Source organism: Pocillopora damicornis, chromosome 13 (genome assembly GCF_964200805.1).
Source record: "Pocillopora damicornis chromosome 13, jaPocDami1.2, whole genome shotgun sequence".
NCBI lineage: Eukaryota > Metazoa > Cnidaria > Anthozoa > Scleractinia > Pocilloporidae > Pocillopora > Pocillopora damicornis.
Genome location: NC_142682.1, coordinates 4294575 through 4312726, shown reverse-complemented (window position 1 = coordinate 4312726; position 18152 = coordinate 4294575). Strand labels below are relative to the sequence as shown.

The 18152-nt window shown below is 37.7% G+C and overlaps 2 protein-coding genes and 1 pseudogene across 2 annotated transcripts; 2 read left to right on the top strand and 1 right to left on the bottom strand.

Moving 5' to 3' along the window:
* Positions 1 to 2558: 2558 nt before the first annotated feature.
* On the bottom strand, positions 2559 to 4407 carry LOC113678228 (uncharacterized; annotated as a pseudogene).
* Positions 4408 to 7731: 3324 nt separating this feature from the next.
* Positions 7732 to 17971, top strand: LOC149035056 (blastula protease 10-like). The gene is made up of 5 exons (XM_089192463.1): positions 7732 to 8228; positions 14996 to 15121; positions 15475 to 15558; positions 16471 to 16622; positions 17097 to 17971. Exons 1-5 carry the CDS (start codon positions 8165 to 8167, stop codon positions 17283 to 17285), a joined length of 615 nt encoding a protein of 204 aa, XP_089048589.1. The 5' UTR covers positions 7732 to 8164; the 3' UTR covers positions 17286 to 17971.
* Positions 11138 to 13822, top strand: LOC149035057 (uncharacterized). The gene is made up of 4 exons (XM_089192141.1): positions 11138 to 11762; positions 12028 to 12121; positions 12363 to 12825; positions 13070 to 13822. The coding sequence occupies exons 2-3, from the start codon at positions 12050 to 12052 to the stop codon at positions 12600 to 12602; spliced, it is 312 nt and encodes a 103-aa protein (XP_089048267.1). The 5' UTR covers positions 11138 to 11762; positions 12028 to 12049; the 3' UTR covers positions 12603 to 12825; positions 13070 to 13822.
* Positions 17972 to 18152: the final 181 nt, after the last annotated feature.

Sequence of the window (18152 nt, the reverse complement as noted above, 5' to 3'; positions counted from 1 at the left end):
ATTGAAAATTTACCAAAAGCAACACTTATAACATCTGTTCATACGAAGCATGTGTCAAGTTTTTAACACGTTGGTAGCCGATTTCTCCGGCTATTGACAGGTTGCTGTTCTGTGGACACAATCGACGCGGAACCGAGAGAAGCAAGCTCAGGATATTTGAAATTGATTTATTAATTATATGATATCAAACTCCAGGTAAAAGTATTTATTCTTTTCATCCAAAATTTTTCTGCCCAAATATTACATTGGGATACAAAACAAAACCATATGGCACAACGTACGGCACAAGCTATCAGCGGTCTTCTCTTTTGTGCGGACCTTTCTGAGAACAGTATAACATCGAACTGGATCTAAATTTAAGCGATTATTTCTTCTCCCTCAGCTTCCAGACATGGAGAGTTTATATTCTGACTTTGGAAAAAATTCAGCTCTGCAGCGATGTTAAATGGGTGATTCACCGCGAAATGTGGCCTATTCCGACATTTGTTTTGATACCACGAATGACGATGGATGCCGCCTACTTTTCTAAGGTAATACCTAGCTATTTGTTGAAGTTATCATGGATTTCACCAATTTGGTTATTAGAAAAATTCTGAAGTGAGCCATGAAGCCGGGCTGCAAAGCGGGTAAGCTGTATTTATGACAAAATCTGCTCCAGTGGTTCGATTTTGGTGTAGGCGAAAAAATCGCGAATGCTCGTACATCTGCTGATTCAAACGGTCATAACTTTTGAAAAATCGAAAACGTACAGGGGTTTTTGCATAATTTTGCCTATAAAGGTCTAAACTTAACGGCTGTGTAGGATAGAATCGGCAACCAGGTCCCAAATCCCAAAACTTAGCGTCTAAATCAAGGTTATTTACGGCCATCGGCCGATGGCGATTTCTAGTGGCCAGAATATGCTAAAATTCGCCTTTTCAAATATGTTGAGAGGGCAAATTCTAACTTTCTTGGCAAACTAGAAAGGTTTTTAAGCAATCTGATATAAATTCTGTGGCTTAACTATGCGAATCAAGTATTTTACAATGTTACAAAATATGCCTATTTCTCAATTTTTGAGACGTTGGTACGGTCCCAACGGACTGGGAAATAATTATGGCCCCTAATGCAGTCAGAAAATTATTTCGAATCAAACCAAATCTAATTTAGTTCTTTCCTAGGTAAAGTCTTTCTGTTAACAGAGTTTCAGGCAAAATTATTTTTGACGCAAAATTGACCGGGTGGAAATAAGGGAGACAGCCTCTTAAGACATCTTTAGGTGACATACGAAAGTTCTGAAATGTATTTTTAATTAAAATTTCAGAAGTCAATTAAAGTCTCCTTATGAATCATTTCATGAACACTTTAAGACCACATGAAAGCAAACCTAAATAACCATTTAATTGACTTTAAGAATCCTCGTAATTCTCGTAAACTTGTCTTTAGTTAACCAAAACTTCTACTTGTAAAAGCGTCTTAAAGGTTTCTTTTATCTTTTGTTTCCGTTTAAGTACTACTTAAAGTTGCAGGTTTTGTTGTAATTCATCTTTAGTTGTACTTTCGGGTTTTCTCAAATTTCAAGTTTTGTTAACATTCATCATTAAGTGACCTTTAAGTGCCTCTAAAAGCTGCAGGTTTTCACCTTCAATTGACTTTTGATCTGCTTAATCACACCCACATTTATATTACGATATTTTGGGCAACCTTTAAATTGTTAGAAAAAGGGACATCACACATACAAGTAAAGAGAATGTTTGAAATTGCATTGATGAAACAGTTTGGTTCAAAACTCAATTGCTCCCCTGAGATAAAGTAAACCCATAATGAAAGCTGAGGATATCCCATTTGAGGGCCCACACACAATTAAAAAAAGAGGTGTCCAAATGTTTGAATTACTAATTGTTATACTTTATTAAAATTGTTTCTCTTTTATCAATTGCATAGTTCACATAATCTCAGTCATGTATATAGAATAGAATAGCTTAGAATCTTTATTACTAAAAAATATAACAAATACACAATATAACAAGCTGAAGCAACACACTGCACAAAATGCTATTAATTCACAAATTGCACTCTCAAATCCAACACTAAGAAACGCGATTTGAACTGATACTAACAATAAAAAATATAAGTTCAACCTATCAATCTAAAAAATCAGTATATTTTTCTTAATCAATTTAAATTTGCAATAACTCTATCAATTATTTGCCATGTTATTACATCTGTAATACTTATTAAATATGATCATATACCTTAATTTTTTTTAGTAAAGCAAACAGTTCTCTTATTCTGAATGCAGCTGAAACTTTGATATACAGAAATTACGTGTACATCCATATGGAAAAAAGTATCTCGTGTGGAGGAAATTAAATATAAAATTGAAGAATTCTCAATAACTTACTTTAGATAATGAGACCATAAAAATTGCTAAATTACACATTCAATGAATAAGAAGCCTCATGCAGGCATGTAAAAGACCTTTATTCTAGACTTGGCCAATTAATGCTTTATATATAATGATCTGAATATATTGTTCATTTTCAAATTAATTAGAAAAAAAATTTTTTTTTTCTGCATTATTGCCCACTCTGGAAAATTTCAGTAGGTGGGCATCTAAGAGAAGGTTGCCCAACAACCCAGGGTAGGATTCTCTCTTTAGCTCTTGAGGTGAGCTTTTTCTTATAAGCCCTTTCAAGTTTTTTTTTTTAATTTTTTCATTCTCCTACTCTCCCATTGAAGGCGATGGACGGAGTATTTTGTCACTTTTGAGGTATTTCCACTATTGTCCTCATAGCAGCTTTCCTCACTGCTCATCGCCTCCATCACAAGAACCTCCACCACTCTCCCCTTTTCATGCTGGTCAGCCCAGTTGACCAGGGCTGTAGTTCTTCTCATTAACTTCTGAAAAAAACAAAATAATATAACAAGCATGAGAAGGGTATTACAAGACTTCAAATGGAAAATATGATCCAAATTACTAATTTCTCTTGATATACATGTGCACACAGTGTAAGAATGGAATTCTTAAGCATGTTATACCATGGAGTCTCTTTATCGTTTATTTTTCATCAAATGGTCCATACAAACTATCATTGATCTCAAATCACATCTTAATATTTTTCATTCTTTTGCCTCAACTACAGATCCATATCTAAGATAATATTACACAATTGCCAAATTTACTTTACAAAGACTTTCTTGGAAGGCCCTAGATACCTACCAGAATACATAATTTATTTAACAATTGCTCTCATAAGCATAGAACAATTTTAAGAGGACACAGTCCCTTAAATGTGTCTATATGAAAAGCCGTCCAATTTTAAAGTGCCAAAAAAAACATTCATTGGGAAACATCTTCCCTCCTACTGATCAGGCCCTGCCATTTGTTAACAGCAGGGTATATGAAAAGTAAAATGTTAAAATAGTATCCCAATAAATACCTCTCTTTGGCGACCACTCTTCCTGGTTTTTTGTCTATGAGCCTTGTAGCGGTTACTGCTCTTCAATTTCTGTGTTTCCAGACATGTTTTGAAATATCTTTGTAAAGCAGCTGTTCAAAGAAATAATTATCAAAATGTCATGAGAGGTTGATTGTTAAAAGATTCCCATATAAATAAATGACAATGTTCAAATTTATAATCATTTATGGCTGGCCACATAGGAATATTTGCCAAGTTATGACAAAAATTATGGCATTTGCAGAACTGAATGGCGACTGAAGCTTCCAGAGCTTAACTTGAGAGGGGCCACAAGAATTTGAGGAGACCACTCACACTCAAAAGTACGAGAAAACTCACTGAAGAAAAAACCAAAATGGCAAAGACGAGGGTAGAAAACTAAACGACAGTTCTCTCCGAGGAAAACCCAACAAGCGTCGCGAAAGAAACCAAGACAGGTATCAATGCCGAAAAAAGTCAAGCATCTCTGCCGGAAAAGCAAACCATTGTAACCTATACAAGTGAGGAACTGGTCTCTTTTAAGGACAACATGGTTTCAAAGAACACTAAAAGAAAGTACAAGTAAATCCGTACACCGTTTGCAGTCTTGTTTCCAGGAAAATCACGGCAAACAAATTAATCTCCATGCAATTTCAAAGCAAGAAGCACCGCCGCTTCTGAAGCACTTCTTTCTAGAAATAAGGCAGACGATAAAAGAAAACAAAGGCAAAGAATATGAACCAGAAACACTACAAACTTACCGCAATGGTTTACTAAGGAACTTTTTGGAGCGTCAATGTCCACCGGTAGTAGATAACTTCGACCTCGAAAAATCTATAGGGATTGAGTTCGAAGAAGTTTCAACGTTAATCGTTCCAAGCAACGTTGAATAGCAATTACGCTCCCTTGTAATAATAAAAGATGTATAGATATAATTTATATAAATATATTTTGTAACTTTTCTATATTCAAAGTAACAAACCTTCATCGTCAGATGAACTTGAAATTTCGTGGAACAAGTCACGGGAATTTTAAGTCGCCACGAAAGTATCTGTCAAGTTCTTCCCGTTACGTTTCCGCTCATGCCTTTCGAAAGTTGAGCGTGATAGGGAGTCATTAAGGTGAGCACAGAAAACATATGCTTTCTTGTCGTCGCACTGCATGCGCTCTTTAAAGGAGATACAAAAATGAAGACCGTCGCTTTCAATGCAGATGTTTCGACCCCATAAAGAATAGTGAGCACGACAAAGTTTGCCGTTGCACGTTGAACAAAATTTGTTCTTCTTGTTCATCAATGAATCTGTTGGCTAATTTGTAGTGAATTTTCTATTGACAGTGCAGATTACAATGAGACTATCTTTAATGCGCAATTAAAGATGTCAAAACAGCGAGACTCATTTAAATCTCACCTTAAAGTCAAATTAAATGTATATTAATTAAACACCCTCTTTTGTGCCAAAAAAGAGACCACTTAAAGGATACCGAAAGATTTGCGTAATTAAAGTTAAACTTATGTGCAATTAAAGATTCATAAAAGGTTAGTGTTAGCTTTCGGATATTTCATTCGACAATTAAAGACGATTACAGCTTTACTCAACCAATAAGGATGCTTAAGATTCTGCCTAAAGGCAACGAAATAAACCATTCGTCCTGTGTAAGAGATTACTTTATTTCTACAAAGTTTAGCTGCAATTTTAACGGGCCAAATTCAGCAAATATGTATTGAATCATCGAGCATTAAGCTATAAGAGGCAGCTTTCCCACGAGGAGCATAAGCTTACTGCTTAAGTCTTCACTAGAAACGAAACTCAAGAGAACAAGAATTAACAAAACAATGGTTGTTCGATGAGTCCTTGTAATAATGTCAAAAAAGATCATAGTAGTTTAAGCTAACAATTCAATTTTTTCGCGCAATACATCTCATCTTTACTGTGGCCCATGGAGGAAAAGCTATCGACTTTTTAAATTCAATTTTATCGCGCGATAAATGAGATTTATCAGATAAACTGCAGTGTTATACAAGGATTTCCGAGATTTCGGAGCTATGTGATAAGTTTTCACCACAGGCGGCCTAAGCTCATGTATTGAGAAAAAGCAAACGACTAATTCATGAGAGCGTCGTGCGTTGTGTGACTCGTCAGAAACCGTTAAGAATTTAAACACGTTACAAGGTATTGTTTGGAGAACAAAATATGGTCAATTTACAACCAAAAATATTTCGAAATATGAACATTTTACACGTAAAATCAATAAAACTTACTCACATCTTGAGTGTCCGCTGTGGTTTCATGCGATTTCTGCCGTTTAAAGCTTGCTTTTTCATCACACTCTGATTTCGACTGTTGTCCACGCGGTTTGCGCCCCGAAAATCCTTCCGATCGGCATTTTTTCAACTATAGTTTAAGATCTAAGATCATTGCACCCTGGAACATGTCTCAATACCAAAACTTCCCATGCAGTTCGCTAAAAACGAGTGTTTTCTACCTGCATTTCCGAGTTCGCTTCTCTTCTCTCTAGAAATGCTCTGGACACGGCCGCGGAAGAGACTTGGGCACGAGGTCAATTTTCTCTCTACCATGAGTGGTACAGTAGATTAATGTACAATACTTAACCCATCAAAATCTCCGAGGCCATATTTACTGGACAACTCCTTTAGACCAAGGAACGAAATAGGGGTTTTTTTTTTGGCGCTAGTAAGGTGTTTACATCATTATCAGGAATGCAGCCTTTGTGACACTCAAATGCCGTGTCCGAACCAATTCGAAAAAAGCTTACAACAGCTTTTAAGATACTAGCATTGACGGCCATCGCGTAAGTTGACGATCGAGTTGGGTATCAAAGGTCTTAAAATCGACATGTGATATATGACCTTAATGTGGATACTCCATGCGGTAATTATTAACGAAATATGACACTCTGGCCTACCCCTACTGATATCAAATAAAAACGAACTTTTATTGGACAAAATTAATAAACTGTCCCTATTTCACATCCAGTTTTTAGGATATTTAGGGCGATCCGGTCTTTTTTCCATCTGTCAGTTTGAGCCCACCACAAACGTTGTCAGTTAGATTATCAGTACTTTGTCAGTTGTCAATTAAAATTTTAGCCATTTGTCAGTTGTCAGTTAACCCCATCCAGACCCTCATGGATGGATTCGATGGATGGAGGGATATTGTATGGATGGATGGATGGATGGATGGACAGATTAGATAAATGGATAACTGGATAAATGGATAAATAACAAGCTAACTCATGGAGTTCCCTACTGAAATGCATTGCTGGAACCCGGCCTAAGAAAAGGGAAATAATAACCAATCAGAACTCTGTACTTAAACAAACTGAGCCGCATTACTGCATCAATGATTTTGCAATGCACTACTTTTGCTAGTTGATGAAGGGACTCCTTACTTTTCACGATCCTCACTACTCTATGAGGGTCGATTTGGTTATTAGGCTTTATCTCAAAGCCTTGTAGCTTCTCATATTGGAGTAACATAATCGTCATTAAACAGCAACATTACTAGTATTTTGTATTTTGCACTTTTTGAAGCATGCATATTTTTTGTGGTGATAAGCTTCATATTTTAGTGTTTATCTCAGGACGTTTGTCTCAAGATATCCATCACTGCCAGTGATACTCTTAGATATATGCCCACCTACATTGTGCCTCCGGGAAGTTCATGCACGATCATAGTTATTCAAAACCTAAGGTACGAAAAACGAAATGAAAACAATTGTACCACTCTATGACACAAAAATAGTTGGTTATTAGGCCTTACCTCAAAGCCTTGTAGCTTCTCATATTGGAGTAACATAGACGTCCTTACTGATACAGCAACATTTTTAGTATTTTGTGTATGTGCGCAATTTGAAGCATTCGTTTGTCGTGCAGTGATAAGCTAGATATTTTAGTGTTTATCTCAGGAAATTTGTCTCAAGATATGCATCACTGCCAGTGATACTCTTAGATATATGCCCACCTATATTGTGCCTCCAGAAGTTATTCAAAACCTGAGGTACGAAAAAACAAACAAAAAAACAATTGTACCACTCTATAACGCAACAAATTAGCAAAAATTTGATTAGAAGACAACCCGTTATGCTCTGAAATTTTGAGTTTAAGTTGCAAAATGCCTAAATCCCCTTTCTTGGTAGTCACATCCATTTGTTTGGCTGCATATCTTTGTGATAATAAAAATAGGTCCCCAGAGATTTCATTACAACCTCAAAATTAAAAAGAGTCACTTTTTAGTAACTTACATTTCATAGACTCTTCACTATTTTAGTTAGATTGACAAATGCATTACTCCCTGCGACATTTTTGGAAAGTGCCATGCGATTTGACGTCGGAGTGTAAACGGCGGAATAATATTGATCAAGATATTTTAGTCACCTTTGTTCAGTTCCGTTCTGATTTGTTGGTCTGCTTACATTAGGTGTAAGCAATAAATATTACGCGGTTTGTTTGCACCTAATCATATTTTATTTGAATGGAGTAATGACTACCATTTTGCTGCGAGGACAATCTTAAATGTGATATTGGATCTCGGTATCCCTCAAGCCTGGTTTTCACTAGCGACAAAAACAAGGAGAGTCACCCCATTTCCACACTATTTTTGAATCACTTATTGAATTGTCGACGAGATAAACTATAAGAAACAGCTTGACCACGAGAAGCATCAGTTTATAGCAGACGTTTTCACAGGCAAGCAAACTTAAGCTGACTGAGAAGGCAAAGAAGCATGAAGTGTCTGTGCTTCACCCTGTTAATGACAGCAGTCTTTGTTGCATCGGAAAATCCTGAAGGTAAGGTTGTTAATAATCTCTTGTAATTATGCCAGAGTAGATCATAGTTTTTCGAAGCTGAGGTTCAGATTTTTGAATTGTTTCCCCTTTTTTGAACTTTTCAGTGATTTTCTAGCTATCACAGTTTTTAAGCAATTAAGAGCTAATGTCCACTAACACCAAGCGGAAGGTGGCACATAATAGAAAACCAATTTCCTTGATAATCTTTTGAAGATACCCTATGGTAGGCCAAGGAACGTGGTGGATTTAATTTGTTTAAATATACATTTTAAAATCAGAAGAATTAAAACTTAGAACACCCCACTTGTCATGAAAACCGCTGAAATAAACATATCTCATACCCTCTCAAACAATCTGCTCTGATCTGAGTCGCATCGCATTAAAACCCTGTTTTACACATAGAAATATCTCTTTGAAGGTTAACCAAGTTTTTAAGTCAATTTAAAGACCTGTAGATTTGAATTGTTAGGCCACGGGAAGCTTTCAACAATCGCTAAAATTCGCGTACTGAAAACGACATTTTTTTTGCCCGGTAAAGCACTGAATCGCTTGAGATTTAGAATTTTTGGAAGAAGAAATGTTGTTACAAAAGCAGGTATTTAATTCAATTCCGGGCTTTCAACAAGGACCAAGCACCGACGCTTTAAAAATTGGGAAAATCACATCAATTAACTGTCAACAGCTGGTAACGATAAACGCATGCCTTCAACAAAATATTTGTTTACATCGAAATGAATCCTTTTTTCCTTGAGCAAGAAAACGTACAACAGAAAGGTCACGTTAAGCTTACCTTGAAGAAAAATTTCTTCATACTTCAGGTTAGTTCTAGCCACGTCGGCGTACGGTAAAAACCCGCGTATAAGAACCTAGAATTTTGGAGTTCAGGCTGAACAGGTTGTTATATTTTGAGGTATTTTTTCCAATAACAGGCTGATTAGGTTCTTAGTAGGTTCTTATTTGCAAAACTTATTATAGTGATAGGATTCGGGGAACTACAATAGTACTAATATGCTATAATTGTAAAGCATTTACAAAAATGTCAAGCCTTGTTGTCGAAACAAGTCCTGTATCATGGGCCTGACCATATTTACAGTTGTATGATCACCATGCAAATTTCAACAGGAAAAATATGCCTGCCTTGTTTACCAATCAAATCTATGCTGGACAGAACAAAACATGTCTAGCTATTTACAGTATATACAGTGTACTGCACAGTATTTGTGACTGTATTTGTAACTACAGCAGAGTTTTATGGAATGAATAATATTTTATTGGTAAGACTAAAAAGCAGTACACTACAAAAATTTTCACAATTAAACTCCAGAATTTGAACATCAAATCTGGAGTGTTTTTTTACATTAGAACCTATTTTTCTTTGTCAGGCTGAATAGGTTCTTATATATTTGGGTATTAAAATGCAAAATGTCAGCCTGTAGGTTCTTAAATCACTAGGTTCTTATACGCGGGTTTTTACTGTAGAACTAACCGCCTGAGTAAAGGTCAATGAAGGCAATCGATGGCAATCTTGACTCGTTCCACAAGATTTTTACAACCTCTTTTATATTGTCTTGCATACTTTCGTTACACGTTTACCTCCCTTGAAATGAAAATCGAACTAATTACATTTTATAACGGTAAACCTACAATAGCTCAAACAAAATACCCCGCGAATTACTATTTTCCCACATTCTGATCCTCAGTGTGTAATTATGAATAAATTCACCTGTCACGCAACAACATTCCCACAAGAGGCCGAGGTGCAAGTCAATAATAATTAGACTAATTACGCTGTAAAATTTTGGTACGTTGTTGCAGAAACGGAAGAACCGAATTGAAACGCGAATGCTGATTGCACGGAGGTAAACTGTAAATTGTAGGAGGTGTTGTGAATAAATAACATATCTTTCGTTACTAAGAGGACGTTAACAGACAGCAATATAAGCGCCACAGATCTAAACACCGATAAAACTAATCCGTATAGATAACAAACATTTTCCCTGATAAATTTACACAACACAGAATCGTGGGCACAAAAAATAATAATATTCATTCGTTCTTCCTTGATAAATTGTAAATTTTAAACCAGGGCCGTGGCTCTTCGCTTTATTTTTGTCGCTAACAACCGCCGCTAGAGTTGCTGCAGTTTAGGGGAATTTATGGTTATCGCTCCGGGAAAATGACAAGACCGTAGGTGTATTTGCGCAAATAACTTATATTTTTGGAATTATTAGTACCTCAAAATGAATCTGGGCCTCGCCCACGAAACACGATTTTGGTTCATTTTGGGTGTGTTTTAGAAATTCCCCGACGAGCACCCCGGTCATTTATGTGTGGGAGTCCCACCCAATTTGTCTGTTTATTCACAATAATGGCCTTGCGACCTAATCGTTTTTTTTTTTTCTTTCATGTTTTCTTTGAAATAAAAAAAACATTTCTTTTTGCATTTTTTTTTCATGCCAAAATAAAAGAATCAGTTAATGATATGCAAGTGTTCAAGCTGCGTTGTATCCTCTCGTTTTCGTTAACAATCAGTAAAGTTTTGCTACTTTGCTACTTTGTGGAGACGGCGAAATCAGTTTTATCGCTAAATTTGCACATATTTTCTATAAGCCCCCAAAAAGAAACAACGTCAACGTTTGTTTTTGTATTAATTTACAGCTATTTCAATTTACGTTGTCGGATCAAAGCTTCAAGGGTACGGGACAAGACCGATTACCGACAACCTCATCCACTTGAAACCCCAACATTTCTTTCATCCAAATGGCTCGCCATCGGAGATCTTCGCTGTATGGACGAGGCATTGTTAATTTTGCTGATAATTATTCATTAAGATCCCATATTCCCCTTCGGTCTTGTCTTGTAGGCTTGAGGCTTTGATCCGACAACGTAAATTGAAATAGCTGTAAACCAACTTTATTGGTGTGAACCTTTCATACCACACGAGATGAAAAAAATGTGGTAAGCACAGATCGGCGCTTTATAAACGAGTATAAAAATCCTTAAAACAGGTCTTTTTAGTACAAAAACAACATACCCTACTCTACTTTTCCGCATTACACGAGCGTAAATTGAATTAGCTTGTTTTTATAAGGGTCTCAAGAATTCTCACAGTTTAAACAAGGCTACAAATTATGGAGATAACTTGTTCTTTCAAGCAAAAAATTGGAGGTGTCTGCGCTTCTGACAAACGATACGACGGGGAAGTTGTTGTCCCTCTATCGTCTTGTAGAAGAGAAGGTTTAGAGAATACCCATAGTGTGGGAATTAACGGTGTCCACTCAGAGACTGAACTTATTTTGGCCCGAACATCAATATTTTAACTGCCCTGCGACATTTCAACGTGGACCATTTGCTCAGCGCATCCCTCTTCTCTCGGAATTGGCTGGCGCAGAGGAGCTAATCGATGCCGAGCTCCACCAGAGCTTTCTAAGCATGCCTCAAAAGGAAACATCAGAAAAGCAGACCGTGGTTTAAGAAAATCGGAGTCTAAAGCTATATTACAACGCACCGGCGTGCTTGCTCCAATAGGTTCAGGTAAGAAATTATATTAATTTGGAGGGAAAGGTGTTAATTTCGGCATTTAAAATAACCTGTGGGTGATGTGAGGACAGCACCAGTTGTTTTGAAGATGTATGCAATTTACTTCACATGCATGTAGCTAAAAATGAGAATGCTATCATTTTACGTCATTATTTGAACCAAATAGTATGAGTAACAAATTAATATGATCTATGAATGCTATTTGTTTTAACTAGCATATGACGTATACATTTTAAACATGAACATGCCGTGACTGCAGGCCCATCATTGATTCTATTAACATGACACCAGTAAAAGTGCCAGGAACTCCTAGCATGGCGGACATCACCGAGAGCGTCAGTGACATTACCTCGGTAAGTTTGCCCAGTTTAATGGTGAAGAGAACTGTTTTGATATTCACGAATCTTGACAGCTGGTAACATCAAGGAAAAAAAAAATAGACACCTTTGCATTCAGTCTACAACGGTACATTTTACTTAAAATCTTTCGACGAAATTTCGCAAGATTCCTGTTCACTGGGTGTTACTTAAATATGAGAAAAACAGAAAAAAACTAAGTATACTCTGTTGAATGGTATCTTCTGTAACTTTATAGGAAAAGGATAACCCAACACACAGCACTCCTTTCAAGCCAGAAGAGAGCATTTACCTTCCCCCAAATGAAGTCTCTTCCAGTGAAGTCGGTTTCGACCTGCGAATCCCTCAAAGGAAGCCTCTAAATGCCTTAAACGAATACTTGGTATCCAGAGATGTCAGTCCGGTTAGGTCTCAGCTAAAAACCCCTTGGGCAAAAGCAAGCTTACGAAACCAAGCGCTATTACACACGGAAAGCTAGACAAGGTGTTATTGCTGTATTACAAGACATAATACCCCAAGAGACAGGCCCCTTGCACCGCGCAGTGTGTTCCTCAGATGTGGTGCGCCGCCAGATCTCCGGTAATGAAGACTCTGATGACGACACTGTGGACGTGACGCTGATGGAGGCACTTGCCTAATGTTATCAGACTTCCAACACTTGGGAGATGCGTCGCCAAATACTTTCCATCATGGCAGATAAGGTGCGCTTTTCCAAACTCCATCGTTATATTCCTGGTCTGACCAACTATCGATTTATGGAAGCCAAACGCCACTGCCTTGCCTATGGCACTTTGTGTTTCTTTTTCATTCGATTACTTTTCAGATTTTCGCAATGACTACTTTTTTTGTGTATATAAATTACATAGCACCCAGGCTCGTCAAAACGTATATGCATTGCATGTGGTCTGGCAGACAGTCGTGTGTAATTTGTTTTGTGTGTTATAGGTACACGTGTGTCAGAGTTCTACTGTGGCTGATCACTGCAGATTGTTTGCGTTGAGCGACCCAAAGGAGCTGGCCTTTGAAGCTAAGTGCGGCTATCATCATGACGACACCTGTGATCGATGCGACCAACTAATGTCAACTCTCAGCGAAATGGAATCAGCAGTGATCGCCTAGACAGATAACCTGTTACCCGAAGTCAAGGAGGAACTTTCGAGCTGAAACAAACATCTATCATCGCCAGAAATCAAGGACATATCGTATTACACTCCAGAACAATAGAATATCAAGAGAATTCAATATGGCGGCGATCACGGCTCGATCTGCAAAGAAGAGTGTTTCGTACCATGACTTATATAATTTGAGCACTGCAGATCTTCTATTTGATGAAAAGAAAAAGAAAAGAAGACCTGCAAGTAAATCTTTGGGATTTTTCGAGGCAGAGCGATGACATGATGTCAAAATTTTGATTTGCTTTAATTTAATTTTCGCGTTAAGACTACTGAATTTGTATTCAATGCCTGGCATATTTTTACTCCGAAAAGGACCGAGAACTAATTTATTTCCCTGCAAGAACATAAACAAATATGGCCGACGATTCGAAGATCAGCGTTGCTCGTGTTTAACTATTTCAGTTATAGTTTTCAAGATGGCGTCTCGTCACTTATTCAACATGGAAAATAAGGGATATTCTGGCGCGTTGGGAACTTTTTCGATGGGAGGAAATGGCAATTTTACAGGATATTTAGACGCTTCTTTGGACGCCATTATGGACGAAATGCGCAAGCGCGGCCGCCATCTTGTCCAATATTTCTGCCGATGGCTTGGAAGGCTCACATACTACGCTCCTTAAATCAAGATGCTGCAAGGATCAATATCCTCGAGTCATTAGAAGAGTCATCAGTACTAGTTGTACAGGACTGGGCTATAAAAGATTTGCCGAGAAAATACTGAGAAAGCTGAACCGATTGGTTTGGCAAACGTGGCATATCTTGGCACATCAACGTAGCCTTCAGAAAGGTTAGCGAACGCCTTCAAATGCTAACCTTCGCTTACATCTTCCAGAGGTGCACTCAGTCCACGTAGTCATGGCACACGTTATCAAACAACTCAAGACCATCATGCCAGATCTGAAGACAGTCAGTTAACGCCAAGACAACGCTGGCTGATACCATAGCGGGTCTACCATAGTCTGCGCAAACGTGGTAGGAAAAGAGTTAGGTGTAGCGATCAAACGATTGGATTTTTCAGATCCCCAGTGTAGAAAAGGAGCTAGTGATCGTTAGGCAGCCTTAATAAAGTTACACATGCACATTCGCTTAAACTCTGGCAACGATATCGAGACGCCTGCGCAGATGGTTGAGACTTCTTTCTTCCGGTGGAGGGGGTCTCTCGTAGTTCGATTATTGAACGTTGCTTCCTGAAAAAGAAGAAAGAAAAACACACGAGTAAAAGAGGTCGCAATGTTCACGTTCCGCGCGCTCCGCTATTGGAGACCTTACACGTAAACCAGGTCGGCCACAGCAATCAGTACGTCGCAAATCAGTACATCTTAAATTTAAAACATTTTACATTTCTTTTTTGTCCTTTCCTTGCAGCCATAAGATTCACCAAAGGTTTTGTAGTTCGAGAATAAGGACCCCGACACTGACAGAAAATTAAATAAATGTCTGCTTGAAACTTAACGGTGCCTTATCATGTAAGATAATGTTTGACCCTGATAAAGACAGTAAAGACAACGGCTCACTTACAAAGTTTTTATCACAAATATGATATCTTTTCTTGTGATCAGAGTTTACCTTAGCGTCGCAACTAGGTCTCGCCCGCGAGATCCCTAATGACCAACTTAAACAGAGCTACACTCTACTTTGTTTTTCTATTTTCATGAAAGCGCAACAAACTATGTAAATCTATGTTAATAATCACTACATCCTTCTGATATCGCCTCACTTTTCAGAGGAGGGTGTTTATCAAATGTGGGTCGAGTTGGAGGCCGTCAAATTATTGACCTTGGAAACCGATGCTGGAATCTAGGAACTGTTGCCCATGAAATCGGTAAATAATTTGCTCTGATGTGTTTGTTTATTTGTTTTTATTTATTTTCCTTACTTTTTAGTATGGTCGGTTTGTCTGTTTCTTTTTCTTCTGCTTTTTTCCCTGTTTGGTTAACTTTGTCTTATTTTTGTTTTTTTGCTTAATTATATGTACACATTTTAGAGGTTTTATCAAGGGACGATATTTTTAAAGCCGTTGGAAAATTTAAACCAACATTTTTTCTATCCGAACTTAGGACCATTTCAAAAATCCTCTTGATTGAATTTTGAAAGAAGCATTATGGATTATCAGGTAACGGTAGATATCATAAGAGTGAATCGCAAAAAAGCAAGCGTCTTACTGATTTTTCACAGGCCACGCCATTGGTTTCTTTCATGAACAGTCTCGTCCTGATAAAGATCAGTTTGTCACAGTGCTGTTAAAAAATGTAAAACCAGGTGAGGAAAATTTATTTTCAGTTCATTTTTAAAAACCCTTACAGCAAAAGTCTTCATTCTTGAATTTCTCCACTCAGTCTTTTTTTAAACTAGCTACTGTACAATCACTCTCAAGAACGTGCGCGCACGTATCTTCCACCAAAAATCTAAATTTGAGTTTCGTCATAGAGTTATTGCAGTTAGTCAACTTCCGATAGCTCGTTCTTTTCGCTTACCAAAAGGGATATTTTGTTTCCTCTTAGGTCATTTTTTATTTGTCACCCTAATGAACTCAATGCATATTATCAGTACTTCAAAAGTTTAAACAAACTGAACTGTAATCCAACATAGTATCAGGCTGAAGTTATTTTAAAGTAGCCGCGCAGTTTTTGCCGTTTTGGCTTGACCCTTGAACTCTCCCTGATTTTAGCAGATTTGATCAGATTGTAGAGTGTGTGAAAAGTAACGCAGAAAACACCGTTTACTCAAATATATCCGGTCCAGTTGATCTCCAACTCACGAGAACCCAAACCTTTCATAAATTTTCTTCTCAAGTTCTCGTCATCAGGATTAATAGCAATTTTTTCCTTACGTCTACCTCTTATCGTCTTAGTGTCGCCGTGTAAATACTTCTTCTGTCTGTACTTGTTAAGTTAAGTTAAGTTAAGTTAAGTTGTTAATTTGTATACTTTAGAATGTTCTGTGTGATTAAGATTATTCGAATTGTAGTTTAGTCGGATCAGGGAGGGGATCTTCTTTCGGGATATTTCTTTCCGGGATATTTTTTACGTGTGGGTGTATTAACCAAGTAAGAGACTTATGTCCTATTGTTATGCACCTGTTCTTGTACTTGTACGAATCCATTAAATAAAATAATTATATAACAGCAACTAACTTTCCCGACCAAAAGAATTTCATCGTAATTTATTGCAGGGATGAAGGATAATTTTAAGAAGTACCGAAGGTCATTCATTGATTCTCTCAACATCCCTTATGATTACGGGAGCCTGATGCATTACGACGACAAAGCATTCAGCAAGAACCCGAAACTTGGACTTCAAACCATAATAACGAAAGACAAGAAGGTATGTTACTACGACTCATATTCCAGTTCATTCTCTTTCTGTTTCCCGATATCTTAATCATTTCAATTGTAACAGTTTCCATATTCCCATCTTGTGCGAATTCATGGCAAACAAAAATGAGCTTACTGGGCCCGTCAAGTCACTGGGAGCCTCGACAAACAGAATCCTGGACACCAATTGCACAAGCAATCATTGGTGTAACCAGTATGCTCCATTGTCTCCCTCAGACACTTTTTGATCGGCCGTTGTATTAGACTTTAATCCTTCGATGAAAAACTTGTTTTCTTCTCTGCACCAAAAGGTTTCAATGGGTGAATAGACTTTGGCAGCGTATTTGGGAGGGGGGAATAGTGCGACATATAATACCAAAGAACAGCTACGAAGAAGAAAGAACCCCCCAACCCCCAATGGGTACCAGCCTCCTTCCTAAATGGGCTGCAGTAGTTAATTGACGTTCGTGTATCGTATTTCCAGTATCAAAATGTTATTGGCCAGAGGATTGGTTTAAGTTCAACTGATGCAGAGGAAGCGAACCTTATGTACCGAAGTGAATGTGCAAAGAGAGGAGGTGGAGGTGGAGGTAGAGGTGGAGGTGGAGGCAGAGGCAGAAGTAGAGGTAGAGGTAGAGGTAGAGGTGGACGTGGACGTGGAGGTAGAGGTTGAGATGGAGGTGAAGGTAGAAGTGGAGGTGGAGGAGGTTTGTAACGCATCATAACAATAGCATAACGGTCTTATTTTTGGTAATATGATTTCAATTTTGTGTTTATCGCTATCTCTTTTTGTTATATTCTAAGCTTTTATTCGAGACATGTCCCTTTTTAAAAGGTTAAAAACGCGCAGGTAATAATCTCGAGTTGCTTAGTTCATGTGAAAAGTGGCCCAAAACGTCAGTCTTTGATTTCATCGTTTTAAAAGCAATGAGACGTTTAAAAACCTTTTTTTACAAGTGTTGTTGTCCTGTCCTGTCCGGTCGCTTTTGCTCCGTTTTCAACATTTTCAGTCTGCATTGTGTGAACCAAGATGTTACGATGTGCTGCGGCCTCATATCTCGCGCGTTATTTGGCGAAAAAATATTAATGTAAGTTGCGTGTTTACGATATGTTTAAAATAGTTTTACCGAGCTGCAGTAACAAAGTCTTAAGACTTAAGTCTTTGTCTTCATTTCCTACGTGGCGGTTTGTCGAGACAGAAGGAAAAGTTGCCTACAGCGGCCAGCACGCCAGTGTAGGAGATTCATAGTTAGGATAAACTGCATGAAGCGATGAAACCAATCCAGTTAGCCGAGAAAGAGATTGCATTTCGTCCTAAGCTCTTGTGTATCAAGCGAGGTTATTAAAATCTTTTACTTGTATGCTTTTGTCCTTGTTGAATATTATTTTCTTTATTCCAAAGAGGCTCAAATCGGTTTCCTCATTCATTTACAATCCATTGTTTATTGGATCTATAAGGACACAATCGTTTTTACAATTTCTTGCCTCAGCAACAGTATTTGGTGCTATTTTTCTCCCTTACGAGAAGTTAGCATCCATA